At 39.2% G+C, this 27958-nt stretch overlaps 1 protein-coding gene across 1 annotated transcript; it reads left to right on the top strand.

Moving 5' to 3' along the window:
• The first annotated feature begins 1358 nt into the window (after positions 1-1358).
• On the top strand, positions 1359-18977 carry LOC141787191 (MICAL-like protein 2). The gene is made up of 16 exons (XM_074665480.1): positions 1359-1715; positions 3977-4025; positions 6975-7116; positions 7216-7406; positions 8053-8180; positions 8397-9677; positions 9766-9971; positions 10745-10811; positions 12464-12606; positions 12764-12828; positions 14246-14369; positions 14479-14581; positions 15376-15449; positions 15532-15646; positions 16521-16567; positions 18733-18977. The coding sequence occupies exons 1-16, from the start codon at positions 1573-1575 to the stop codon at positions 18807-18809; spliced, it is 2955 nt and encodes a 984-aa protein (XP_074521581.1). The 5' UTR covers positions 1359-1572; the 3' UTR covers positions 18810-18977.
• Positions 18978-27958: the final 8981 nt, after the last annotated feature.

Raw genomic sequence — 27958 nt, forward strand, 5'->3', positions numbered from 1 at the left:
ACACCAGTTAACATTTTGACAACAAATGATTGGAAAATCATTAAACATTGTTAAAAAATCATTAAAGAAAAGACTCTTTGGGGTTTCGTTGGCTCTTCACCTTGATATGATGAAGGCGATGTATTTAAAGAAGTGCTAGCTCAGCAACACTAATTTACATTTATTCTTATGGTCAAACTCTTTACAGTTCTTTATAGTTTATGAAGATTTTTCTTTCATCAATCAGACAAAAGCACACAGCTGAACAAATAAACTCTAGGTAACAAGGTGAAGTGGTGTGCAGGTATTTGCAGGTTTGATTTAGTTAAACACTCCTCTCCTGCTCTATGAACTGAGAGCATGCACAGGTGTCAGGTAACTCCCAGAACAGACCCCACCCAGCTGACAGGACAGGACAGGTTGAAACACAACCACGCCTGGTTAACTGGTCTAACACTTAACTCTTCATTAACAAAAATAGCTCCACTCTATTATCCTTAAATCAATATGACACCATCCTGTAATAACAAAAATAGAAACATCACATGTGAAAATGTATTATGCTTGACTGGTAGGGCTGTGGAGGACGACACACCTCTGCTTTTGTTTAGTGGAGGTTATTTTTTTCGGGGAATAAACTCATAATAACATAAATACATAAATCAAGTGGTGCAAAATATCTACTTCTGTTTTTTCTTTGGTGACAATTAAAAGTCATATCATGTTATACTCTATGCTTTAATATAATTTAGTATCGCTCTTTATTGCTCTGACACTTGGCTCTGTAGAATATTGTATCTCATCATACTGAATGAATCATCTGGACTGAAAAGAGACAAGATGGAAAATTTCTTTGAAGTTATTTTTAATGTCTGAAACCATGTGAGGGGGGAAAACTGGCAGACCTGACAGACAGTAACAAGATTTCACCTTTATAAGCATTAAGATGATATATATATATATATATATATATATATATATATATATATATATATATATATATATATATATATATATAAATATTTTTTTCATCTGGAAACAGTTTATAAGACAGGACCTGCAGTGAAATTATGAACAACTTTGGCCACAGAGGGGACCAGAATCAATGCAAATAGGAAGTTCCTTACAGGAGCTTTAAGTTTCATACTGTTTTATGAAGTTTCATGAAACTATGATGTAAATTTTGCAGTTTTGATGTCCACTGTTGAACTTTAATTGATAAGTTGGACATGCTTTCTTATATACGTACTTATCCCATAGTGCTGAGTCTGCAAACAGTATGTAGGCCACAAACTCACACACGCAAACACACACGAATGAGGAAAGGGTTAAAGACACATAAAGACGCTCTGAACTCCACCCACGCTACGTCACAGACCTTCCACAGGTGTCACATTCACTACCCTTCCACTTTCGCTGTCAAGAACTCTTGAATCTCACTGAAACACACACGCTCCCGCAGTCTCTCATTTCCTGGATCCAGCGTGTCCAGGCTGCGGTGGAAACTTTCAGAGTCTTGCTGGAGGGAGAGGGATCCGTGGGAGCCTCCAGCAGCCTCACACACGGATCGTTTCTGCGGCTCGGGGCGTCGGGATGGCGGCCGTGAAGGCGCTGCAGCAGTGGTGCCGGATCCAGTGTGAGGGGTACCGGGATGTCAACATCACCAACATGACCACGTCGTTCAGGGACGGTCTGGCTTTCTGCGCTCTGATCCACAAACACAGACCCGACCTCATGTAAGTAAGACACCACAAGACCAAAACAGACAGAAGCTGACAGAAGTTTAGGACGGTCCAGTTCTGACTTAACACACAATGATGGTCCAGTTTTATCTTTGTGTGTCCCATCAAAAGTCTTCTGTGTTTTTAATCCCAGCATTCAGCTTCCTGGGTTTCTTTTAAGAAAGGAAGCTTCATGGTGCGCATTAAAAGCAGGAACAGGAGCTGAGCTCTGGGACTATGGGCGACTACATGGGCTGACAACTGCCCCCCAGCAGGACCAGTAACCCCATTGTAGTGTTAACAAGGCTTCATTTTCCTCTGCTATCAATGTTACTGAAGATTTAAGTCTAATTTTCTAAACCATATCCTGGTTGAGGATTCAAAGCAAAACCTTAAGAAAACTTATGCTATACATTTTGATAACCTGTGCATAAGTGCTAAGATAAGGTGAAGCAGTTCACTTTTCTTGATGTACTTCAAAATAATTGGATTGAGAAACAAAAATTCTTGTTTTTTACTCCCGAATTGGCAAAGAAGAAACTTATACAATCTGAGTTGTGGAGTTGAATGAGTTTTGATTTCTCAATTCCTAGCCATGGACTCCTACTCAGCTGCTGTCCAGTAGTTTAGAAAAGCAGCTTGTATGAATATATGTGGTTTGATTTATTTCACCACTCTGAAATTCCAGGATGCCAAGCAACCAAGCCTGAGTGGGGCAATCATTATTTGTTTCCCTTACAGCCAAACATTAAGCACACATCACTATTAAAAGGCCTGCAGGCTGTCAGCCCTAAAACACTGAGCAGCTTTGAAAGGAAAATGCTCCATGAACATGGTCCTGCAAATGAGCAACAGATTGCTTTAAACTTGAGTCCTGCTCTGTTTTCTTTTATGTTCTTGTAGGTCTGAATCAAAGTTAAAAAAGAAACCACTCTGCTCTCCCTTTGAGCTTTTTCAGTCGATGGCTGCAATCAGCAAAGTTTATCATTGGAAATAGATTAAACCATTAAATTGTGACCTTACAAAGAAAGAAGCTCATTTGTTGCTTTGACAACTAAAAAACAACACAGACAACATACACTCAAGCACAATGGTCACTTTATAGCCAGCAATATAATTCACCCAAGATAACTTTCACAGAAGTTCTTGAACTATCCAACAACCTGATAATTTTTTCTCTTAAGTTACTTTTTGATTGCTGGCTCAAATCTGAGCTAAACAATAGAAATTTGAAGTCAAGCAGAAACAGGAGCCAGTGTGTGTTGTGCTTAAACAATGTTCTGTGAATTGACACATTATTAATCCCCAGATCTGTTTCCAATGCTTCATATACTGTTTAGTTTTCAGTGTATGCTCATTGAGCTGAAGGTTTCATGAGGCCTCACAGCTTGTGTCTGTGCTGGACCTCCCCCGTCCCTGGCTGTGTTTATCATTTGTCTACAAGAAAGAGAAAGAACATCTCTCTCTGAGCACCATCATTGTTGAATTCCCCAGAATTCCCAGATAACTTCCAGTGGGATTTCTGTTATAGTTATGATATTTTTCTTTGTTGCTGGGTGGTAATACTCACACCCATAAAGGGTGTAGGGCTGCTAGAAACCAGCAGGAGCAGGAGACAGAAGATTAGCCTGCTTTGTCATAACCATAAAAAGTTAATTGATAGCATCAGCAGGTCGAAACATTGTGGTGATTAAACTTCATGTGAGTGTGGTGTGCAGGCTAATCTTTTCTCTGTTTGCTGACAGCTGTGAAGTGCTGTCTTTTCGTGGAAGTTATTGTCAGATATTCCAGAGACTTGACTCACTGTGTTTGGTTGACCTTAGACTCAGTTCAGTCCTGGTTTAATTCCAGAGAGGTCATAAGGCTGATGGACCAACATTAGTTTCACTTTCAGATGACAGCTGTTCCAGTTGTTTCCTCTCCAGTCTTTACTGTCAGACTTTGGCTGCACATTCCATGTTTATATGTGTGAAGTACCAGATATTGAGTAAAGGCTTCAGTTCACTGAATATGAACGAGGTCATGGCTGTGTTGAAAGCAGGGGTCTGTAGTCTTTGCTGTGTGACTGCAGACATGAGGTCTGTGACAACACTGTGGTTTGTTGTGAAATGACCTGATCGTCACACTGTCTGTGTCATAATGTATGATGAAGTGAGGAGCTGAGCATGACTGAACAACATGCTGTGTGTGTCACGCTGCTTGTAAACACATGAATTAGGAGGGGAAGCTGCTTTACATGTGGTTCCTTACTCATTTTTTTTTCTCCTCTGTTGCAGCAACTTCGATTCACTGAAGAAGGAAAATGTCTATGACAACAACAAACTGGTAAGACGTGTTCTGCGTGTCACCCTCTGGATATGTATTTTCCCATATATTCACCAAGGTTGCTTCACACTTTTTTGAAACAGGATTAAGATCCCGTAAAACATTTCAGGGACACCAGAAAAGTAAAACGAACACTTTTTTTTGCTTAGTGAAAAAAGGCAATTCATTCTTATGTGGAATATATTCAGGGTTCTTGCAGGTCCTTAAAAAGTCTTAAAATGTCTTAAATTAAAATCTGGGAAATGAAGGTCCTAAATTGTCTTAAATTTACCGTAAATTTGCTGTAGGTATTAAATTTCTGGACGGTGCATTTAATGCTAAAGACAAAGCACTGTGATCTGCCTTAACACTTCTAATTGTGTGTATTTGTTGCGATTTGTTTCACTAATTAAATTGCAGTAAATAGGAGAGTTAGCTGGTGCAGGTGATGGTAATGATGGTGAAACACACTTGCACGCACACACACATACATACACACATGCACACACAACCTGTGAGTTAATTTTCAATTTGCACTTGCCATTGTGAATAAAAAGAGTGGGTTAATTAAAAATAAAGTTTTTTTTTATTGCCCCCCCAACATAAGTCCATACGGGTCAGTTTTGACCACAGATGTTACTATTGTTAATAATGTTAGGTTAAAAACAAAGAAGACAACTAAATTTTTGGTAGGTGTGCTCTAATATTAGTCTTTCAGACTTGCAAAATGCTTGCATAGTGCTTACCCATGGTCTTCACTACAAGAAATAAAAAGTGAATTAAAACAGTTTTTTTTTAATTAAAAACGAGTGCAATGTTGTAAGATAAAAGTAGTATAGAGGCAAAAAATATAACATTTAAAACATTGTTTACAAGGATATAAAGCATAATAAGTTAGCTATAAGGTGAAAAACAATATTGGGTGATAGTTTAACCACGGGTCAAATTTGACCCACTAACACTAAGGACATCGGCAGCTTTCTAACACAATACAAGGGTTAAGTGCAATGCAGTGTGTTGTTTACCATAATGCAATTTTTGTATGTAATGTTGGCTCTTTTCTGCATCACAGTTGAGAAAAAAAAATGTTGGAAAAAGAGAAAACGCCAACTGTGAGTTGTGATTGTGTTTACAGCAAATAAATTGACATTTTTTCGTTGACTGAATGAAATTTTGGGGTCTTAAATTATATTTGTTTCGGTCTTAAAAAGCATTAAATTTGACTTTTTTAATGGTGCAAGAACCCTGATTTTTGGTTCAAAAGTCCAGGAATGATTTTTGCAGATTTAAAATATTGTTTATCAATTTTTGAATGATGACACAGAGTGGGGAATAAGACAGAAATATTTCTATTATACAGAGACAAACACAAGGGGCTCATGTTTTGATTAAATTCCAACTACACCCTCAAATGTCCATAATGTTAGCTTGTTGTTAGTATTTAGTTTAGAGTGAGGTGATAACAGTCTGTAGCTGCTGGTGTGTCTGTTCACACTTTCTGTGAATTTACAACTCAGTTTCACTCTGATGAACTCATTGAAAGTTCATCGTACTTTCTTTTAATGGATGAATATTTGACTGATAATCTCTGCAGAAAAAAAAAGTTTTTTGGCTGCCTGCTCATTATCACTTCCCCTTCAGTTGACGCCTACCTGCTGGAGCAATATCAGCCATAATGTCTGAAACTTCAGTCATGTTCATTACTCACTAAAAACTCCCCACAGACGATTTATTTTAATTTGAACGACCGAATCATTCATGAAGCAATGTCAGAGTTGTTTTCACTGTCATCCTAATGATAACTCTACATGTGTGCTCACTCTGGGATTTTCACTACCTGATGCAAGGTAACAGGGAGTTCCTCAATTGTAAATTTCTTTGTTTAAAAAAAAGTTAGTAGCTGAAAGGAGAAGTTGGAGCTGAACAAAGAGTGTCTTAACCCGGCACTTTGAAGCTGGCTGCTTTGTTGCATTCTTCTTTCTTTTTCTTCCTGGAGCTTCATTGTTGGACTGTGAGTTGTTTGACTGAAAAAAACTGAGCCCAAACTTTTGCTCCATAGAGTAAAACAAGTAAAGCCTAAATTAAGAGCCTCTTTATGTCACTCTTCATGATCTTAATAGAGACAGAGGAAGAGGTCGGATTATCAAAACAAGCGTTGACTTGAAGAAGTAAAAGTGTGTCAGGACAGAGCAGAGTAAACAGAGATTTTATTGTTGTTTTGATTGTCTGATAACTGAATTTAAGTTGTGCTTCTCGGGCAGGTCAGCATGCCTGTTCTTGTTGTTTTTTTCAGCTTCCTTGGAATTGTTGAATGAGAATCAGGTTTTGGAATCCTGACTCACAAAACACATGAGGTGTAGTTTCTTTTTGTGGTCTGAATTTTTCCTCTTGGATAAAGCCAAAGCAGGAAATGGACAACAGTTCACATTAATTTTATGAGAATGTCGTCTACATCAGAGTTCCCAGCACTGAATTAACCAGAACAGATACATTTAGGGCAAACATTTGTTTTCCAGGGCTTTTTACACCTTCAGTCAGAGCGAATAGCACATTGGACAGAGTAGGGTGAGGATGAGGTCAGGATCAAACCCAGGCCACCTGCTTCAGGGGCTCTAGCCTGCATGTGGGGTGCACAACCAAACCTCTTGGCCAAACCAGTGCCCCCCAAATACTTTTTTCCAAGCACTTTGTCTGTGTAACTTTAACTTTATTGTGCTTAAGTTAAAAAAAAAATTCCTCTGGTCTACTTTAATACTAATGAAGAGAAACTGTAAACATGTGAGTCATCAACTGGGGTTTAAAATAAACTATCATATCAGTTCAGATTCTGTAAAGAATACAAATTTCTACAGGTGAGAACTTTCTAAAGGACAGGTCTCAATTATCCAAACTATGTACTTTATTTGGTTTATTGATCTATTTCCATCCTCTCAGGTTTACTTTAGAGCTCTCTTTTGTGGTTTGATGCAGGCGTTCAGTGTTGCAGAGGAGCAGTTGGGAATTCCAGCATTGTTGGATGCAGAAGACATGGTGGCTCTCAAAGTTCCAGATCGACTCAGTATCCTGACTTATGTATCCCAGTACTACAACTACTTCCACGGGCGCTCCCCAAGTGAGTGTCAATGTTTTACTGTGTCTGGCTTGGCTTTACAATCCTGTACTCTCACCTAAAGCGTTGATGTGCTTTTGTTTGTTTGTGTGTTTTCTGCAGTCGGTGGTTTGGGAGGCATCAAACGCCCCGCTGAAGCTCCCACAACTGGGGAACCATCAGGGAAGAAGAACCAGCCAGTTGTGTCCAAGGTGTTTCCCTCTTCGAAGCCTGCCAGGGAGAACAGCCCTCCTCCCTCCTCCAACATCACATTGCCCGCTCCTTCCCCGAAACAAACCAGAAACATCAAACAGGTAATCTTTCCACTGACTTATCCCGGGACAGATCACCAAATAACCGAGACGAGACGAGTCATCCCACTTTTTGGGACCCTTTCATATGGGTGCCAGATTAAACCAATCAGATCTCGGAAGGTGGAGCTACATCACTACAGACCGTTGATTGGTCAAAAGAATCGTAACTTACCGTGCGACAGCGGCTGCATTTCTCCTGCCGGCACACAGCCTTCTCCTAAACGAAGCTTGATTGCACTTTGTATCAAAGAGCTACATGCCAATCACAAAGAGGACGAAATGCTGCATGTCTTCCATCTATGCTCTCTGTTGCACTGTGTTGCGTTTTTCTTCTTCATAGGACTTATTAGCGGGGTAAACTTGTGTCGCACTGCTACGGTGTCACGCTGTTATTTAACAGCTGCAGCTTACACGCCGCCTACCACGAGGGGGCACAGTTTTGCTGTGGAAACGCAAACAAAATTTGGCTTAACTGTACCAAACCGTGCCAAGCTGTACTGAACCAAACCGGACTGCTTGGTGGAAATGCGGCTTTAGTGTGTGAGGAGACACACAGAAATTCAGATGTATTTAAAGTGACCCTGAACTTTAGAGAGACTTTCATCTGCTCCCTAAACCTCTCTCCTTTTCTCTTTTCCTCTTCTAGGATGTTCCTGTTGAGAAACCCCATCAGACAGGAACCCTGAGTAACAAATGCGTGTCCTGCAATAAGCACGTTCACCTGGTGCAGCGACATCTAGTAGATGGGAAGCTCTATCACAGGCACTGTGCAAAGTAAGTACGCATGAAAAACCTGTGAATGCAGGTACAAAGGTGTAGGTAGTCTCTAATGTCTCTGATATTAAGAGGTTATAAAACCTTTTTTTGTTTTTTGGAGGTAGCTTATCCAAAACTATAACAGCACCAACAGGAGATCTTTGTCCAGGAGTTGAAGTCTGACCCTCAGTGTTCAAGGACTGCAGAGATGTTTCAACTTTTTTTTTCTTTCAGGGCACTGCTTCCTGCAAACTCACTGACACCTTTCAGAGATTTACCCACAAACACCGCTGTATCCAAATCAGCGCCTCTATCAGACACCAGCAAAACCAGCATGACCACTCACACTCCCTCCAGACCAGGACCAGCATGGCTGTCAGAGAAACCCAGCACCCCGCCCACATTCTCCAGCACTGTCTCTTCTTCAAGTCACTCTCCTGCTGAAAAAGAGAATCAGACATCATCTGTCGTCCCGAAACCTGCACCTAGACAGACCACCTGTGAATCCACGGCCACCCCAATGGACACCAGACCAACTCCTGCTCCGCGCACCTCAGCCATGGCAGCAAAGACGCTGCAATCCAAACTCAAGTTTTTCCAGTCGGATAACACTGGCAAGGAAGCAGAGAAAGAGACCACAACCACAAACACTGATGTTAAAAAAGATACGAAAGTGACTGAGAAGGCAAACACCTCCAAGGACAAAGAAAAAGAAACTAAAGCTACAAACGCTGACTTGAAAAAAGAAACTAAAGCTATGAACTTTGACTGGAAAAAAGAGAATAAAGAGACTGAGAAATCCAACACTGCTGATGACAAGGAGAAAAAGACCACAGCCATTAACAGTGATTTCAAAAAAGATACTAAAGTGGCTGAGAAAGATAACACCACTAAAGACAAAGAAAAGAAGACTACACTCTTTAGCTTTGGCCTAAAAAAGGAGACTAAAGTGATGGAGAAAGCTAACGCTGCTAATGACAAAGAAAAAAAGACAACAGCTATAAACACTGACACCAAAAAGGCAGAAAAAGCTAACGCCATCAGTGAGAAAGACAAAAAGACTTCAGCCATAAATTTTGACTTAAAAAAAAATACCAAAGTGACTGAAAAAGCCGACACCTCCCCTGACAAAGAAAAAAAGACTGCAGTAATGGAGACAAACGTGAAAAAAGATCCAAAAGTGACAGAGAAAACTCACACAGTCAATGACAAAGAAAGGACAAATACAGCCATAAACCTTCACTTAAAAAAAGATAGAAAGGTCCAGGAGGCCTCACCTGGTCAGGCTGTCACTGTGGTTGTGAATGTTGGTGGTCCTGACAGTAAGGAAACACATGTTAGCTTCAACACAGAAAAGACTGAAACATCTACAGGTAGAGATTCAGGGAAGGTGAGTGAGAGCAGTAAGGCAAAAGCATCAGCTGCGGCCTTCATATCTAAAAAACTGACTGAGGAGAACAACAATAACAACAGCAAGCCCTCGTGGATGAATGTGGCACTCAAGAAAACTGAAAAGTAAGTGAGCTAATCACAAGAGCTGTTAATACCTTGCCTTAGCCTGACCCCTTCAGGTGAATAATAGCATTTACTAATCTCTTTTCAGATCGCCTCCAGCAGAGACTCCAAAGAAAGAGACAGAGAAAGTCAGAGGGAGAGTGAGGCTGAAAGCAGACAGATCGATTCTGGACGACTTAAAGACTCAGGACAGCACATCCTTGGCCTCAAACGCATCCAGCAATGGTGGACTCAGACCTGGAAGTCAAGACAGAGGGGGCTCTAAACACAGTAGTGTTTCACCAAACAGATCAAGTAAGCGCTCTTTTTCTGAATATACAGACAGCAGTTCAGTTGGGCAATTAATGCAAAGTGTTCAAAACCAGTTATAAATTATATACAAAGGCTGATTCATTCTTTTGAAATCTGACTTAAATTGATTTAAAATACAGTATCAATGTATAAAAACATTAAGATTTAAGAACTAATAATCCGAACATAGCTCGTTGTAGGAGGCAGTTTTTTGTCTTTTAGGGTCAAGTGGGAACATTTTCACGAGAGATGGACTTTAAAATTTAGAATACAGAAAGTTGGGGCAAATGGCCTCGTGGTCTAGGTTTTTTACCATGAGGTTCGCCCTCTAGTGGGTGGCCCAAGTTGGAATCCAGCCTGTGGCCTCTTTCTTGCGTGTCACTCCCCACTCTCACCCTGTTTGCTGCTCTATCCACTGCCCACTGCTGTCTGATCAAAGGCATAAAAAGCTGAAAAAAATATATATATATTGATCGAGTCAAGCTCAGAGCTGTTAACCCTTTTCTCTTGTTGTACCTATGTCACTAACTTAATAGACACGAGGAACGTAGAACTCAGAAATGGTGAAACAGTGTTTTTATTTTGTCAGATCTTCAAAGGTAAAGACTGAACCTGCAGACTCTACAAATGTTTCTCTTCTTGTGGCTGCCCTTCTGGATGTGACCTGCTGTTTATCTTTAAAACACAAATAACTGCAAATAAGAACTGAAATGTGTGAATAGGACTTTGGTTTGAAGGAAGTGAAGCTGAAAGTTTGTGTGTTTTTGTCATTTCAGAAGTGTCAGAAAATGAGTCTCCAGCAGACTGGAGGTCGAAACTAAAGCCTGTATCCAAAGAGACCAAGTAAGACCAGTTTGTTGACTTTGTCCTGTTCCACTTTGTCACATTTTTTATAGCGCTGTGACTTTAACGCGTTAATTAGATTAATTAATTACACCGCACATTAATGCATTATAAAAATCAACGCAAGATTAACTCAATGGCTGCCAGCCATTTCAGAGCATCTTGAATGATCTTTGAGACCCAAATAATAATGTTTTCTCTGACCATGTAAACACCAAAGTTACTTAAGAAGAGTGGACCCTCTTCTTTTATGTCTTTCTTCCTGTTTTTGGTCCAAAAAATAGAAATATCAAACTTTTTTGATCGTGTTCATCTCGGGCGCTCCATCCTTTGATCCTCTCAATGATCTCCGTCGTCTTTTCCCACGATGGTGCCACTCTTTCTCTCTGAACTACCGTGACACATCTTCGTGTCAGCGTGAGCTGCCTGACTTTTCCTGACTTGCAGCGTCTCTCTGTGTCTCTGTCATCTCACATTTCTCCTAATATCTATGCTGAGCTCTCATCCAAAGAGCGCACCACCCACAGTAGTTTACGAGCAGGGTTTTGATTTACAAGCTCCACCAGACCCCGCCTCTCTCCGCTGAAAAATATAATTTACTTCTATAGACGCAGTAAACAGTAATCCAATGTCAATAGCAGGGAATATGGACATTTTAATTAATATTGACCAGCTGAAAAAAAAAAGGATTTACAAATCTTCTCTTTTTCGTGAATTCATTTGATTAGTCATGCACTATAATTTTGTAATGCCCTACAGTTCAAATTCTTTATGTCGGGACCTTAAGCAGATATAACATTAAAATGTGATTAATTAGATCAATTAATAACAAATCCTGTAAATAATTTGATTATTTTTTAATCTCCTGACAGCACTATTTACCACATAATGGCTGATGAATGTACTTGAAAGTAGTGTCCACAAAAAAAACCTTCTTCTAATTAAAATAAACAGGATTTTGTGGTTTAAACTTGTGTATGAGAATATTCAATGATTTAGTCTTCTATCAAAATCTGTTTAGCTTGAAAAGTGTTGCTTCTGATGTTGAATATTGATGTGATTAAAATGTGATTAATTACGATGAATTAATTACAAATGGCATAATTAATTCGATTAATTTTTTAATCAAGTCCCAACACTAGTTTTGTAGTTTCATGGCTGATTTCTTGTGTTCACTGGCTCAGTTCCTGGTCTCATACCTCCAGCAGGGAGTTTCTCTGTGTGAGCATGCTCACAGTGTGTCAACACGATCAAGTGTTAACCGTGTTAGGCTCTTTTCTCCTGATGTCCTGTCCATCCATCCATCCTATGATCCACTCTTTCATCCATCTATCCAACCATCCCTCCCTCCCTCAGGAAGCCTGTACCTGCTGCTCCTCCAAATGTCTCCGCTGTCATTTGTAGTCAGAGCTTTCTGTCTCTTCCCTTCCGCCACATGCATGTGATCTCCAAATGGTGTCAGGACTGAGTGGAGTTCTCTGCAGTGCGACATATGCTCAGTGCTCACAGATCCTTCCCCCAGATGACCTTTTCTCCCTCTCTCATGAATCAACACTAAGAAGCACAGCCAGACAGGAAAGGAACTACCTGTATGAGCTGAAACATTGCCATTTATTAAACCCTGTCCCTCTTTGTCTCTGTCTCATCCTCAGACCAGCTGGTCCCTCACAGTCCTCGCCCAAATCATGGGCTAATGGAGCTGGAAAGACACAGACTTCAGAGCTTAACATCAGGCCTTCCCCCTCCCCTCCTGCCCCCACCCCGAACATTTCTGTCACTCCACCAGCATCAAAGGGTAACATGCTCACCTGTGGTCCTATGTTCTGCTTATATGTACGAAAAATAGCCCTACATCGCCATCTTGTGCCCAAACCTTTTTTAATGCTACATCATTTGACTTGTTGCCTCTGTTTTATAATTTCTTGTACTTATGATAACTCTTTCTTTTTAAGGGTTCCTGAATGGCCAGAGAGACCCAACTTCAAATGGATCCCAATCAGAGACAAAGATTGTCAAGGTGATTAACCTTTGGATTTTCCTCAATGGATTTTTAAAAAATATTTTCAGTCCAAAAAAGGCAGAAGATGCCCTTTAAAGCCGGCTTGTTCTCATCATTCATGACCACTGAAGCCTTTTTAAAACTTTATAATAAAGGGGCAGTTCACTGGATTAAAGCAGGAGTTAGGACCCTCTGGTGGATTGTGAGACACAAACACAGGGATTGAAAGTTGCCCTCCAAAAAACAATTGCAGATTTACTTCCATTGATCAATATATCAGTGTTTAAAACCACAAAGCAGTAACATTTTACATCAGGAGTGGCCAACCAGTCAGAGACTAAGAGCCACAAAAATTACTGTGATACTACAAAGAGCCACATCACACATGTGGCCTCGGGAACGCACTTCCTTTCACATAAACAAAATGACATGAAATGAAAATCAATATATTTCCAATTTTCAAAGCAAGATTTACCCTGTAAGTGTGTTTGAATTTGTACTTGGAGCTGTGTTAAAGTCAAATTTCTGTTTTTACAGCAGAAAATGTATGTATGTATGTATCTATCTATCAAGATAGAAAGCTATGAGCTATGAGTAATTGAGAGAAGCACGCGGAAAAGAGAAACTGAAACTTAAGTATCAATCTCATCACATATTAGATTGATCGGCACAGCACTACTCATAACAATGCATATAAATATTTTTTTTTGTGTATGAATGGATCAAAGAGCAGCACTCCGAAAGGCAAAGAGCCACATGCAGCTCGCAAGCCACAGGTTGGCCACCCCTGTTGTTGGTGATTCTTGAGATTTTGTACCCTGCCTCAAGTGGTCCCTTGAAGAACTGCAGTGTTCTGCAAATTTGTGTTGGTTCAAATTCTGGGTTGCATTTGTTTTTTATCTTTTAATTTTCTATTATATTGCAATGATTTTAGTTTTTTTTTTGTATCATGAGAAAAAGTTCTTCGCACATCTATTATTGAGGACAGGTTCAGGTATCCAGGAGAACAATTTTAAAGAAAACACCCACTCACTGTCCAACTTGCAAAAAATAAATATTGTTTAATTCTGCAACGTTGTGGACCGAAACAGTGCCGAATTAACTTGTGTTTATTTTTTGCAAGTTGGACAGTGTGCAGGTGTTTTCTTTGAAAAAGAAAAAAAAATTATATAAAGACAACATAGGTTTCATCAGCAATCGGGTGGCCTGGCCTCAGTTAAACATTAAAAGAAGTATGATGAAACCATGGTATGCATGTAGCTGGGCAGCTCTAAACAGCTTTCTTTTCTCATTTAATTGAACTGCCTTTAAAGTGAAAGATTTTAATAAAGGTGCTGGAATTTTTAAGTATTGATAGCCTTGATCGATGTTTTTCAACTCTCTTCCAGTTCACTGTTCTTTTTGTTTGATTTTTTTGTTTATATTACATCTGCAGACTAAGCCAGATTACATTCCCAAAGAGAAAATCCTGAAGGAGCTGCAGGAGATTGAGGATAATTTGAACGAGTTGGAGAGGAGGGGAGTGGAGCTGGAAGTGAAGCTTCGCAGCAGTGAAGAAGGTGAGATGATCACACACATATTGTACCTCTTTAACAAAAAGAGGCAGATTTACAGGAAGTCATGGGATTAACTGGGAGTGGATTAACTGGGTGTGCATTTGTGTCTCAGACGGCGAGGATGACTCTCTCATGGATGAACTCATGGTTGAGTGGTTCAACTTGATCAGGAACAAGCAGGTGGCCATACGCCGGGAGTCTGAACTGGTCTACATGTGAGTACACACATCATCACACCAACACACACTTACAAAAGGGCCATGCCACTATTTAGCGATCACCGAAACAGACTTGTAGCCAGAAGGTTGACAGTTTGAATTCCCAGTGTCCTCCCTCCTCCGGCCCACAGCAGGACACCCTGGAAAAGAGACAGCTCACCCCCTGCTGGCTGCAGTGGACTGAAAGTGAGAAGCAGGATGCTGCTGAACATGAACACAACACATGCACAGCAGTTATTGCTGTGATACATTGGTGTTAAAGCTCTTTCTACCCCTCAGAAATGTCTTCTTTATTCAGAAAAATCCACAACAGTGCTGTAATGTTGCTCTGGAGTTATGCTGCATTTATCCCTCTACACCACTATCCTGATCAGCACCTTCTACACATACAGGCAGGTGTGATGCAGGCATAAAGAGATGTGGAAAAGGGGTTAACAATTATACACATAGGTGTGTCTCAGGATTTAGAGTAAATTGTTTCACATAACTTTTTTTACTTTCTGTACACTTTCTTACTTTTTGTTTTCTTGATTGCTGCTATGACTTCTGAAATTCCCCTATTCCCTATGTTTTGGAGATTTACTCCTCAAATGTCTGGACTAAAGTACTAAATCTTATCCCTGATGAGAGGACCTCAGGTTCCTTCTCATTACATATTTCTGCAGAGTTGACTGATGTAACAGGAGCCTGAATAAGACGATCTCTGAACATGATAAAAACACCCTTCAGCCGAATTCTGAGAACAACCTAGTGAATAATATAAAATAATGATGTGTGTGTTATGATTTCAGTGGAAGAACTCAGGACTTGGAGGAGCAGCAGCCCAGTGTGGAACAGGAGCTCAGGAGACTGATGGAAACACCAGGTGAGGATTTGATGAAAAAAAAATCAGAACATTATGAGCGAGATTAAACATCAGAAAGTGAACAGTGTATGTGTTTGATCAGATTACAGAAAAACGGAGCGGGATCGGAGGAGAGAAAAGGAGCTGATGGACAAATTAGTGGAGATTGTCAATGACAGGAATGCGATCATAGATGGTTTGGATGAGGACAGAATCAGGTGTGTACATGACTTTGATTATCATCCACCAATGTTAAAGCTTCTGTGTAATTCAGAAAGAAACTGAGGTAGTAAAAAGTCACAGCCTAAAGCTTTTTAAGAGCTGGTTCCTGCAGATTAAGTAGTTTTATGTTTCTTGGGGTCACAGCTTTAGCAAATCGGACAGTTTTAAGTTTCCAAAACATTTATTACCATAATGAGATTCAAATATTTGATTATGAGACCATTTCTTTTCTGTTTGGATTAAGTTTTTTTTTTTTTTTTGTTTAACAAGCAAAAAAAAAATCCCCTAACTATATCAATCCAGTAAATCTGAGACAAAAGAATGACACATGAAAAAGATTCGTTTTGGTATGGGGCCCAGAGGAAATAAGCCAAAACAGACAGATGTCTCTGATTTGCAAGGTTACAGATAGGTGAATACAGAAAGTTAAATTAACAGTTCAGAAGATTTTTCCTGTGGAAAACACTGTGATGAAAGAGAATGTCAATCAAAACTGTAAAAAAGCTTCCAGTCTCAGGAAGTCAAAAAAATTAAAAGTTTTTAGATGTTACTTAAATTTTTTTATTACTCAGGAATAACCTCTTGAAGGGTTTTGTCGAGTTTTAGAGGGTCCTCAGACAGAAATATAGTGTACAAGACAAGTAGACCAAACATTTAACAAAAGAGAAGACAACACAGTGCATCATCCGCCAATTATGTAACGTTTTGAAAACATTGCAAGTGACTGTGGGTCCATTGTTCTCAAAGCAGTGGAGCTAACTTTTTAATTACAAACCTCATAAAGTAAAGCAAGGAGCCACAACACATTTTCCTGATCCATAAAGAACTTTGGTTAACTGAGCTTTCTGTCTTCTTGCTTTGTTTTCTCAGGGAGGAAGAGGAGGACGAGGAGCTGAACAAGATGATGAAAAATTTTAGTAAGTGACTCCAGCGCCTCCACACCCTGTTCATTAGTTATCATAACCTCTTTGTCACTGAAACGCAGATACTTATGAATTACTCAGTTGAGGATTTCCATCATAGAAGCCTCTAATTGAAGTGAATAGATTTCTCTCTGTGATGTGTGTGTGTGTGTGTGTGTGTGTGCTGCATTTTAAGGGCAGTGTTTTTACTTCATTTGATCTAATGACTGCTAATGGAAAAAGCATCAAACAAAAATGCCCCCCTCTTTTTGTCAGCGGTGTTTTCATTAAACAAATGGATAATGTAGCTGCTTAATTTGACCCCTCTGAAAGAGGAAAGTTAAAGCCGGCTTCATTTGCAATTCATGACTAAAAAGCAGGGCTGAAAAACGAGGAGATTTATTGAACCTCAGTGAAAGGTCATTAAGCTACAGCGGGTGAATGCAGACTGTGGGCTAAAGACCGGCCATTTTCATTTAATGTATTCATAAAGTTAATGCCAAAGTTTCACAGTTCATTACAACTCAGAGCACAGCCATGTGTTAGTTTACATGAATGTTGAATCATAAGAGATAAATCAATCTGTATACTGCTTGAGGAAGTGTTACTATGTGATTGGCTCCCAGGTGTTTGTTAATCTCCTAACAGGACACCAAAAATGATCCTCCCCTTGGTTCATCAGACCTGGATTTCAGCAAACACTCACTTTTATCAAACTTTAAGCCCAACTTTAAAACAAAGCTTCTCTCAGTCCTGAATGACTAAGAACTTATATTAAACATGCTTCAATATGTTCGTGTTGTTACAAGAACTTCTGGAAAATATGTCCTCTTATACCTTCAATGCAGTGGCTACTGCTCTAAGATTGACAAGGGAAGCTCAGCTTCCTCTAAAAAAGTGGTGATATGTACTGCTGTGTGTACATTTCATTGACAAAATATGCGCTAGAATTCCTTCATCTTTTGTTCAGAATCAGCTACCTATCACAGGTAACTGGCTCGACCTCCTTCTCATTCATCCCCGCAGCGTCTCAGCGCTTTAACACAGTCAGACGCTGAGCGTCTTCTGACCTCAGCGGGGAAGCGTAGAGTGGGTTGTTCCACTGTGGAAACTGGATGGTCATTGGATAAACGCTGGGCTTTGTCCCGCCCATCAGACGCTGAGCATCTCTGGGGGTCTATGAGGCAGTGGGCTGGTCTGGACGCTGGGCTTCTGCATGATGATCGGATGATCTGTCTGAGGCTGAATCCCTTTTTGATTGACAGTGATATGAGCCAGTCAGGGATCTTGAAGTATAACCCTCCACCGGAGCATCTTCTCAGTTGTTCTGGACTGATCCAGAGGCTTTATCGATCCCCTGCGAGTTTACCTTTCTTAAAAACGACGAGCGTTGTGTTTAAAGATTCTCTCTCTTTTCACCAATAAGCAGCTACAGCTGCTGTGGAGCTTCTCCCCCTGTCACTCACACTTACAGACTGCATGTGTAGAGAGCAGCTTCTCCTGTTTAAAGCAGCTCAAGTCCTACGAAAAGGAACAGAGGGTAGAATTTATGTTTAAAAAAAATAAACAAATTAATGATGTAGGCCGGAAAAAAATGAGCTTCTCCTCCTTGACTGACCAGTAGCCGCCACTGCCTCAATGTTAGATTTGGACTCTTTCATCAAAAATTCATTTCTTCATTAGCTGATTAGGGAAATATGGAGCTTTTTCATGAGCTTCTAATAAAGGAAGAACCAAATGTGCATGTGGAGACTATACTGCAGAGTCCAGGAGTCTGGATTTGGAATTTAGCTCAAAGGAAAGGCTTCGGCTTTCACCTTTGAACCCACAGTTTCTACTCACAGTTTCTAGTTTGCGAAATGAGTGGCTTCAAAATTTAGATTATTTTATTAAGTGTTTGCTTCTAAGGAGGTATGCTGTCTGCAAAGAAAAAGGGTGAGTGTTTTGATTATGATAGTCCAGGCTATATATTTTATGCATATACTATGCTGTAAATAGATGTTTAGTTAGCGTAAAATTATTGTTAAATGAAAAACACTAACTGTGAGTTTTGTCTGAGAAATGTTTTTATAAAAAAATATATTTGAAATATAAAACCTTAATTCAATTTATGGATTGATATTTTATAGAATATCTTTGACTTGTCTCAACATTTATGTTTACATCTTCTTCTACTTCAGGCATAAAGAAAGAAAAACCAAAGAAGAAGTCTCAGATGTCCAAACTGTTCAACTGGGGGAGCAAGAAGGAGGGATGAAGCTCCACAAACACAGCGCTGCTTCTCCTCACTTTGATGTCGCTGCTCTTGTTGTAGTCTTAATGTCAGTGTACTCAGCCTGTGATTCAGGGGATAACTTAGGAGTGTGTGTGGTGTGTGTGTGTGTGTGTGTGTGTGTGTGTGTGTGTGTGTGTGTGTGTGTGTGTGTGTGTGTGTGTGTGTGTGTGTGTGTATGTGTATGTGTATGTGTGTGTATGTGTATGTGTATGTGTATGTGTGTGTGTGTGTTCTGTCATTTTAAGCACTTATAGAAGAATGCCCTCCCTCTGTCGACTACATCAATCAAGATCTGACATTCCTCCTGCCTGCCAGGCTACACACACACACACACACACACACACACACACACACACACACACACACACACACACACACACACACACACACACACACACACACACACACACAGGAAGATGATGTTGAGGGGTTAATGACTCACCAGCAGTGAAGTGATTGGGTTCAGTGCTCCAGTTGTTAGCTTTAATACCCTTCTAGTCTTAATCTGTCTACTTAACGCTGTCTCACACACACACACACACACACACACACACACACACACACACACACACACACACACACACACACACACACACACACACACACACACACACTTTTTTGCCTTATATATGCACGCATCAGATGCTAATACAAGTTGAAGATCAGAGGTCAGACAGCTGTTTTGTGCTCTCAGGTCATGATTTAGTCCACATTACAATTCTTCAGTGACCCAGACTAACTTCAGGGTCTTTTTCTGACCCTGATGTTGTAAATTTCTCTTTTAATCCAAGTTCTCTTTCCGTTTTGCTTTCTGTCTACAAGACGACATGTTTTTTTTATCTGTATTATTTGGGGTAACAAAAAGCAACTTTTGGACTGAGGGGTGTGACATTGAAGAGTTGTGTGATGGTTCACAGGAAACAAAAAGAACTTCTCTGATCTCAATTCTCAGAGAGCATATACATGGATTTCAAGAGGAATTGGCTTTGTTTTATAAAAATAAGCTGGTTAACATGAAATACTTTCATTACTGCTTCCATTCAGATAGTAAAAAAGACTCAAAGGTTCTGATAACTGAAAGCTTTCAACTCTCAATTCAGGTGTTACCAAAGTAACACAATCTCTTGTATATTATGATAACCGAGTTTATCCTGGTCATCTATACGTGTTTCTTTGAGCTCAGAGTTTCAGCTCAGCATACAAATTGATACACTCTCAGTTGCAACACCTCTTATCATATTAAACACTCTGATTTGTTGTTTTGTCTTTATGGATTTTACAGCTGAGCTTATTAGTTTTTGGTTTAAATTGATGTGTGAATCTGACATTGAACTAAAACAATAACTTGACCAGATGTTGGGGAGTCTTTAAAAACTGGTCCATATTGGATCTGATGTTATACATAGTCATGTTTTTATTTTTGGTATAATGATCAAATTTCCTTGTAATCTTTTTATTCTATATCTTGTTTTGTGACTTAACTAGTCAAGATTTCATGAACAACTAGTAGGAATAACATGAATTATGTGGTTCTGTTGTAAACTTAGTGTCATTGTATTTGCTTCACAAGTCAGCTGTATATTTTTGTATTAAGTCTTATTGTTAATGGAGAAATAGAAATTGCAATAACTGAGTTAATATAAGGACTACAATTTAATAAAAAATCTTTTAACATGTATGAATCATTGCGCTTCATATTTACAGAGTAATATTTACACCTTGTACGACAGCACAAACAAGCACTACCTGAGAACAGCTGAGCTATGGCAGAGAGGGGGTGCAATTTCCCTGCACGAACACTAGGAGGCAGCATGAGACTTCACAGTTACAGATTTGATCAAGCTCAACATCTGTGGTCTGTGGCGCTGATAAAAAACCCCAAAGGTGAAACCCTGAAACAGAATTAAAGAAAGTATAGAATCATTTTTTGATCAACTTTTCAGGGGAAAACTCTGGATTACAGCCACCTCCGCTGATAACTGCATAAAGACAACAAGCTGTTATATAAGACGCAGTTGTTGCATTGTCTTGTCAGACTGCGAACACATTAAAAAAAAAAAAAACAGAAATACAAACAAGGAAAGGTCTGAGTTATATTAAAATCTGAGGTAATCTCATTCTTTCATGATTAAACACCCTTAGAGGTTGCTTGTTTTTCACAAACTTTTACAGATGAACAGATTATTTGACCAGGATTGGAAAACAATTTTAAATCTAATATGGCAAAATAGGTTTTGTGTAGAGCTCAAAACTACAGACCAAACACTTTATTGTTTGACTCTTACAACATACAATCCCAGTCTATTCTACTTATAGTTCCACATGCTGGATTTTAGTCAATAATCAGATTTCCCAAATATTCCCACAAAGGGAGCGGGAAAATATCTTTTATACAGTAGAAAAATTTAAGGGGGATGATGAATGATTTAATATATTTGTCATCTTTAAAGGATACATTAAACATATAAATATGGGGACTCCTGGAGCCCTTTTTACAAATAACTAAATGACTTCAGAGGTTGCTGTCGTTGTTGTTTTAAATGTGTTAGTTATTTACTGTCAATTAAACGCGAAGCCCCTTTGGCTGCACGTTTGTGTACAGCTGTGATGTTTGCCTCTAAACCTGTGATCTACCAGCATTATAAGTGAGTGTCTAAAATTTTCACATATTTCCATTTATGAGCGAAAAACAAAAGACATCTTATAATGATTCCCACATGAGCAAATAAAAATGTGGGACACCAACACTGATTTAACATATGTTACTGATATTTGTCTGGTCTGACCTTTTCTGGGATCTTCCTTTAATCTTTCAAATAAAAGCATCAAATTGATATTCAAGCAGAGGACAACATCCATGTGTTACCCACACTATTTAAGAATTTACATCATATTCGAGTCTTTCTTCTGTCTCACAACTTTCTTTAAACTTCATGAAAGCCCACCTTGATCATTTCAAGCATGGACTAAATGAGATTTTGTCCAACACACAGAAAAAGACGGTGCAGGGAAGCTGCAAAAACAGTTGTTTGTGTAATCTGCTGCAACAAAACCACAGCCTGTCAAACAGACACACAAACATGCAAACACTAGAACCATTTCTCTCTGTTGCTGTTAAAATATCCATTTACAAAAGCAAAGAGGAACAGGGAGGAATAATACAATAAACGTAGAAAAAGCTGGGAAATTGACTTCTAGCTTCGAGTTGTTGTTTCCTTTATTTCTTTTGGTGTGAAAATACAAAACTGTGTAATCTTTTCTTCTCTGAAGGCGACATCTGTTCCTGTTGTTATGTGTGAAAGTGTTTGTTGACTCCTTCCTTAAACCATGATAAAATGTTCCATCACCACGCCGCTGTGTGTCTGAATCAATCATGTCTGCGCTTAACTTTGGAACGTGTTTATCTTCAGGGTAAAATGTGCCTTAAAGTTGACTCAATAAGGTGCATTTATAACGTTGGAGACCAAGGTTTTGGTACAGACTGTAAATATACCTTTGAGGTGGTTCATCTACATAACACAGAGGGCCTCACATTTTCTTCACGCAGAGTTTTCAACATTTTCCTGAGATTCAGTGAAGCTCAACTCTGCTCTGAAATAATGTGATCCAGCTTTCCGCAGCATGTAATCTGTTTCAAAATAATACAAACTCAACATTTGCATAAACTAAACCTTTTGGAATAATTCTACCTCCCTTCTTATATTTTCTCTCTCCCTCTTGTAAGGTTTGAAAAGGGGCTGTGTTCATAATTTCACACACTTTATACTTATGTATGGCTTAAATTCACCTCTTTACAAGTAAATGGGTTGGTCTCACACAAAAATTACAAGTGAAGTGGTTATTTCTAATTCAGTTTTTTTTTTTTTTTCATTTCCAATTCAAACAAACTTCTTATTTGAACAGAATACACAACCTATTTATTTATTTATTCATTCATTTATTTTTGTATGTGGAATGCAAATGTAGATATATATTTTATTAGGTCACCTAAAATGTTAACATACATGGGGTTGAGCTTGACTGAAACAATTCGGTCAAATATTTTGATCATTTTAACTCTTTGTTTTCTGGCTAGCTTCTCAAAGAGTGTTGCGGATAAACTAACAGGAAGCTGTACCATTAGAAAATGTCTCAAGCTTCACTAAAAACAACTGTGGCACTATGGTATTTAAACATGGCTTCATGTGCAAAAAACAAGAATAACCCCTTTGTCTTCCTCATTCTCAACCTCAAAATCTTGCTGCTGCTACTGAGAAATGCTGCGAAACGGGATTTTGTTGTATTCTGTACAATGACAATAAAGCTTCTATCTATCTATCTATCTATCTATCTATCTATCTATCTATCTATCTATCTATCTATCTATCTATCTATCTATCTATCTATCTATCTATCTATCTATCTATCTCAACTCAACTTTATTTGTAAAGCACTTAAAAAAACACAGCTGAAACAGTGCTGTACATAAAAGATGGTGCAGGTAAAAATAAGTTAAAAAAAAAAAAAAAGAAATAAAACAAAACAAAGCTGCAGGTACCAAAATAATTGTTTCGTCATTTATTCATTGTTCACTGAGGTTTTCTTCCTCCCTCACTGCTAACGGAGCACTGAAGAAGCTCAAGGTGAATGATATAAACAAAGAGATATCAGACTTAGTGATGTTTAATCTCCTCCAGATGTGTAAGCAGATTTGAAGATAAGTGCAGATGACTTCTTTGTCTTTTTTGTTTGTTAGCTTGTTAGCTTGTGTTTGCTAGTTATTTGGACAGTATGGAAGATTTTAAACACATCGTACTATTTTCTTCATATATAACTGCTTAGAGGTAAATTTTGAAGGATGTAAAGGGTCCCTAAACTCTGAAACCCTATATTAAGTTTCAAACTTTGACTCTAGCTCTCGCAGCTAACAGATGTACTTTCATCTACACTGGAGGTGTTCAGTTTTCTTGTTGAAGGCAGTACCTGGCTTTCAGAAATTTTTTGGATCTAATGTTTGAGGCTGGCAGTATAGTAAAGGCTATACATATCATAAGTAAAACAACCACAGAAACACTTCGGGTTGAGGGAATCAATAAGGAGACTCTGTGTTAAGTTTACAGCCCCTTAAGCAGCCCTGACAATATACATGTTACTGATTTTTTCTTTCCTAAATACCTTGTGAGCGCAGTCAGTTGGTCCTTTTTTGTTCTTACAAGCTTTGGATGGTAAAATTGTTTTCATGATTTCAACATGCTTGCAAAATTTGGTGAAAAGCTAGGCAGGTAGATTACTTAGGTGTTTTAATATTGACAGTACATTAACCAAAGAAAATGACTGTTGCTAAGTCACTTTGACTGAAAAAATGTTTCGTAGACATTTCTGTCCTTTTTTGCGGTTGGAGACTTGTTTTTTCTCATCCACTGTTATTCAGGCTCCTTAACCCACACACCAAGAGAGTTGAATGAGTGCATCTTCCCCACTCTTAGTGTTTTTAAAGGGTTTCACAATTTTTATAACCCAGAGGTCATTGAACACAACAAATGAGGACGTTTTAACTCCTGTAACCTTATTCTGAAGACTGCTTTATTACAAAGAACCAGTGTAGTCTGAACTTTAATATCTTTGCATTCTCATGTCTTCTATGAGAATATAATGTATACGTGCAGACTCAATTTATGCAGGAGCAGTCTATAGCCGTGTGTTTTAAGTATTTGTACCCTGTTTGTCCATGCATACAGAAGCTGCTGCTTCTCATTTGTTTAGTTCACTCTGGTGTCACAGCTTCTATCCTTGTATTTTGACAAAGAGCGCTGTTTGAGTATAAGTGTAGTCTTTGTGATGATAGCCCTGGAAAAGCAATCACAGCCCAGGGGAACTCCTCAATAACCCCTGGCTGTCGGCCGTGGAAACCCTTTGCATGTGGTCTCTGCCTACACAAACACGCACACACACATAGGTACGGTGAAGCGTACACACACCTTCCTTGTGGTGACAGGCGGGAAAATCATCTCAGAATTTTGGTTCAGGTCCCCGTCTTTGTGTTTCTCTAAGTGTCTGTGACAAGGCAGGGTAATGATCTTTATGTGTGTGTGTGTGTGTGTGTGTGTGTGTGTGTGTGTGTGTGTGTGTGTGTGTGTGTGTGTGTGTGAGAGAGAGAGAGAGAGAGAGGAGGAAACAGAGAGTAATGTGTGCAGACAGATTAAGCTCCTCCATGGATGGATACTTGTGTTTCTCTGAATGAGTAATGTTAAGGAGAGGATATGTGCTCAATGAATCACAGCCTCCATCTGTCAGAGTCACTATTTACACAACATTTTAAAACCAACACTTTAATCAAAAGTAAATATTGATCCATGACATAGTTTTTAGCTTTTAAAGAGATGTTTTTTTTAAGTTGTATTTATGTCTGAAAGTAACACAGCTGATGGTGCTTTATAAAATTTAAGAGCAGTGACATTAAATATACTATAAGCAAGCAAGCAAGCAATTCGCTTCTGGAGAAAACCTGAAAAGAGGCTTGTGAGGCCCTTTGATGGCTTCTAAATAACATAAGAAAACAATAAGTTAACAATGATATCAATGGAGACCTGATCTTTATTCTATTACATAACTATACCATGTCACACATCCATACTTGACAAAGTTTACAAAAAGGAAATACATGCTGCTGAAATCCCTGGATGTTCTTTGCATGTAGGGCTCAATTCAAGAACTCTGTGAGACTTGGTTGAACCTGCTGCCAGCCTCCTGTTAAGGAAAAGTTAATGGACATGAGACATAACTGCTCTTTCAAGGGCACACCAAGTGGCAACTAATTAAAATGTCTAACTTGAGACACAGCCAGAGTTCAGTATGAGCTAGATTTGTCTTTTATGTAATTGAAACATCTATACAGACCTGAAACAAAGTCTCAAAGCCATACACTGATACATTACAAAAGCATGAAAATTAAAGCTGCAAGCAGCAATGAGCGGGCCCTCGCTCGGTGCTTGCCAATCGGAGCATGCCCTAGCCGCCACATGTGCAGCAAAATGTGGCTCAGCCAAAAGCCATAGGTGTAGGCATGATAGTTATGGCCAAAACATGTAAGGCGTAGCTTAAAGTGGCTGGACGGGCTGCAGGGGCACAACACAGAACATGTGTGTCTGTTTTTGTGTAAATCTGACAAAGTTTTAAAATTCCGAACTTTGAGCCCATGTCGTAGCCATACCGAATTTTTTTTTATAAGAATTCAATTATGATTATTAATCTTCATTGTGTGTAGTATACACAAGCCAAGTTTGGAGTTGTGTGTGACAAAAAATGTAGGACTAGTTCGTTCAGATACATCGCCTAGAAATCACAAAATTACAATGTTTGGGTCCAAATAGCAAAGTTTGTGTTCAGATATCACGGTAGTTGTAAGAGACTTTTTTATTGGGGCTGAGCATGCTTGTTAAACGCACCAAATTTCAGGGCTGTAGCTCAAAGTAGCCCGAGGGGCTGCAGTTTTGAACCCCTAGGGGGCGCTATGGAGCATTCATTTTTGGGCAGGCAGTGGGATCGTAAATTTTTCACCAGGATTGAATTTCGGGGCTTGGTGCGTTTGCCTTTTTTTCCAAGCGAAAGGCACACAATTTGGGGTTAAAGGCGCACACAAAAGAAAAATGATAATCGCAAGGGTTTCAATAGGGCTTTGCCCCGATTCTCAGGGCTCGGGCCCTAATAACAATAGCTAACCTGTTGTATAATGGAGAAGGCTCGAATGGCTTGTCTCAAAGATTTTCTCTACAGAAATAACTTAAAGGTTGTTTCATGACAACGCAGCTGTGTGACAAGTATCACCAACAAGCTGTGTCCAACTTTATATCACTTGCTACCCAAAAAGGCTACTACAATGGAAGCTGAGAATCATTATAATTTGTCATCTAAAGTTAAACATCTACATGTTTCCTCTCTTAAAATAATCATCAGCTTCAAATAAAATTGGCAGGAACATAACCAGAACATGCAGGCACCAAAGGTTAAATGAGGCTTGCAATAAAAACTTTAATTCCTGAGAATAATGTCACAAAATGACTTCCCCTCTACCTGCATTTGTTCATTGTTGCACCTTGACTTCTTAACTCGTGTATATTTGAAGGTCACTAAAGCACATGAACACGGTGTGAACTCCAATATGAGCTTCACTGAGAGCAGCAGAAGCAGCTAAGAGGAGAAAATGAGAGAAACACTCGAGTGGCTATCAGTATCATAAAGGAACAAAAGTGACAGAGGAAAGGAGAGGAGAGAAGGAGGGAGGGAGGGATGAAAGGAGATGATTCACAGCGTTAATCCAAATTGAATTACATTGACAACATCTCTGTTTCTGGCTTTATTTTCTATATTTTTCATTTCATTCCTCTTTATTTCTTTGTTGCTCCACTTACGAGTAGTAAAGGATGATATGAGACAGTTTGTCTTTTGACAGAAAACAGCTGGCTGCTTTCTCTGCTCAACATTTCTCTTAAAAACACACAAACTAACTAATGAACAAACAGCAATCAGTAGGTATTCATTAGACCCTCTCTCTATCTGTTAATAGAGTGAATTAGCATATAAATGAGAGATAGCATGTGATAGAATCCGCTCTGCTTCAATCTGTCCATTGGGACTTATGATTATCTCTTTCTCCTCTTTTTTTCCTCCCTGCTTATTACCCTTTTCTTCCTCTCTTTCCGCCTTTTCCTTCTCTTTACTGCCAATTAAATCCTCTTTTGCCTCCAGTTGACGACTCCTTTTGCTTCATTTTGCTTTATTTTATTGTCTGATACTGTTAAAGTGAGTCCTTCCCTCTGTTTGTGATTATTTGTTTACCTGCATGTGTGCTCAGACAGCCTCTGCTGTGCGGTTAGTTTAAGCGGACTTAATTGCTCCTGACTAATTAGCAGATGAGTCGAGGCTTCTGGGAGACAGAGTGCACCCTCTCTCACACACACACACACACACACACACACACACACACACACACACACACACACACACACACACACACACACACACACACACACACACACACAGGGGAGAGACATAAATACACACATTTATAGCACCTTCTAGCTTGGTGTCCTGAGTGTGTTTCTTTGTGTCTCCAGACGGTTGAGGCCCGGCAGTACGCAGCAGGAGGTGTTAAT

This window comes from Halichoeres trimaculatus, unplaced genomic scaffold (genome assembly GCF_033239565.1).
Source record: "Halichoeres trimaculatus isolate MK-OKI-2021-1 unplaced genomic scaffold, fHalTri1.1 fHalTri1_scaffold_2, whole genome shotgun sequence".
NCBI lineage: Eukaryota > Metazoa > Chordata > Actinopteri > Labriformes > Labridae > Halichoeres > Halichoeres trimaculatus.

Coding starts and splice junctions, on each gene's coding strand:
- LOC141787191 (XM_074665480.1), top strand. CDS start 1,573: ATGGCGGCCGTGAAGGCGCTGCAGCAGTGGTGCCGGATCCAGTGTGAG. Junction 4,026..6,974: donor TCTATGACAACAACAAACTG/GTAAGACGTGTT, acceptor GGTTTGATGCAG/GCGTTCAGTGTTGCAGAGGA. Junction 15,450..15,531: donor GAGACTGATGGAAACACCAG/GTGAGGATTTGA, acceptor GTGTTTGATCAG/ATTACAGAAAAACGGAGCGG.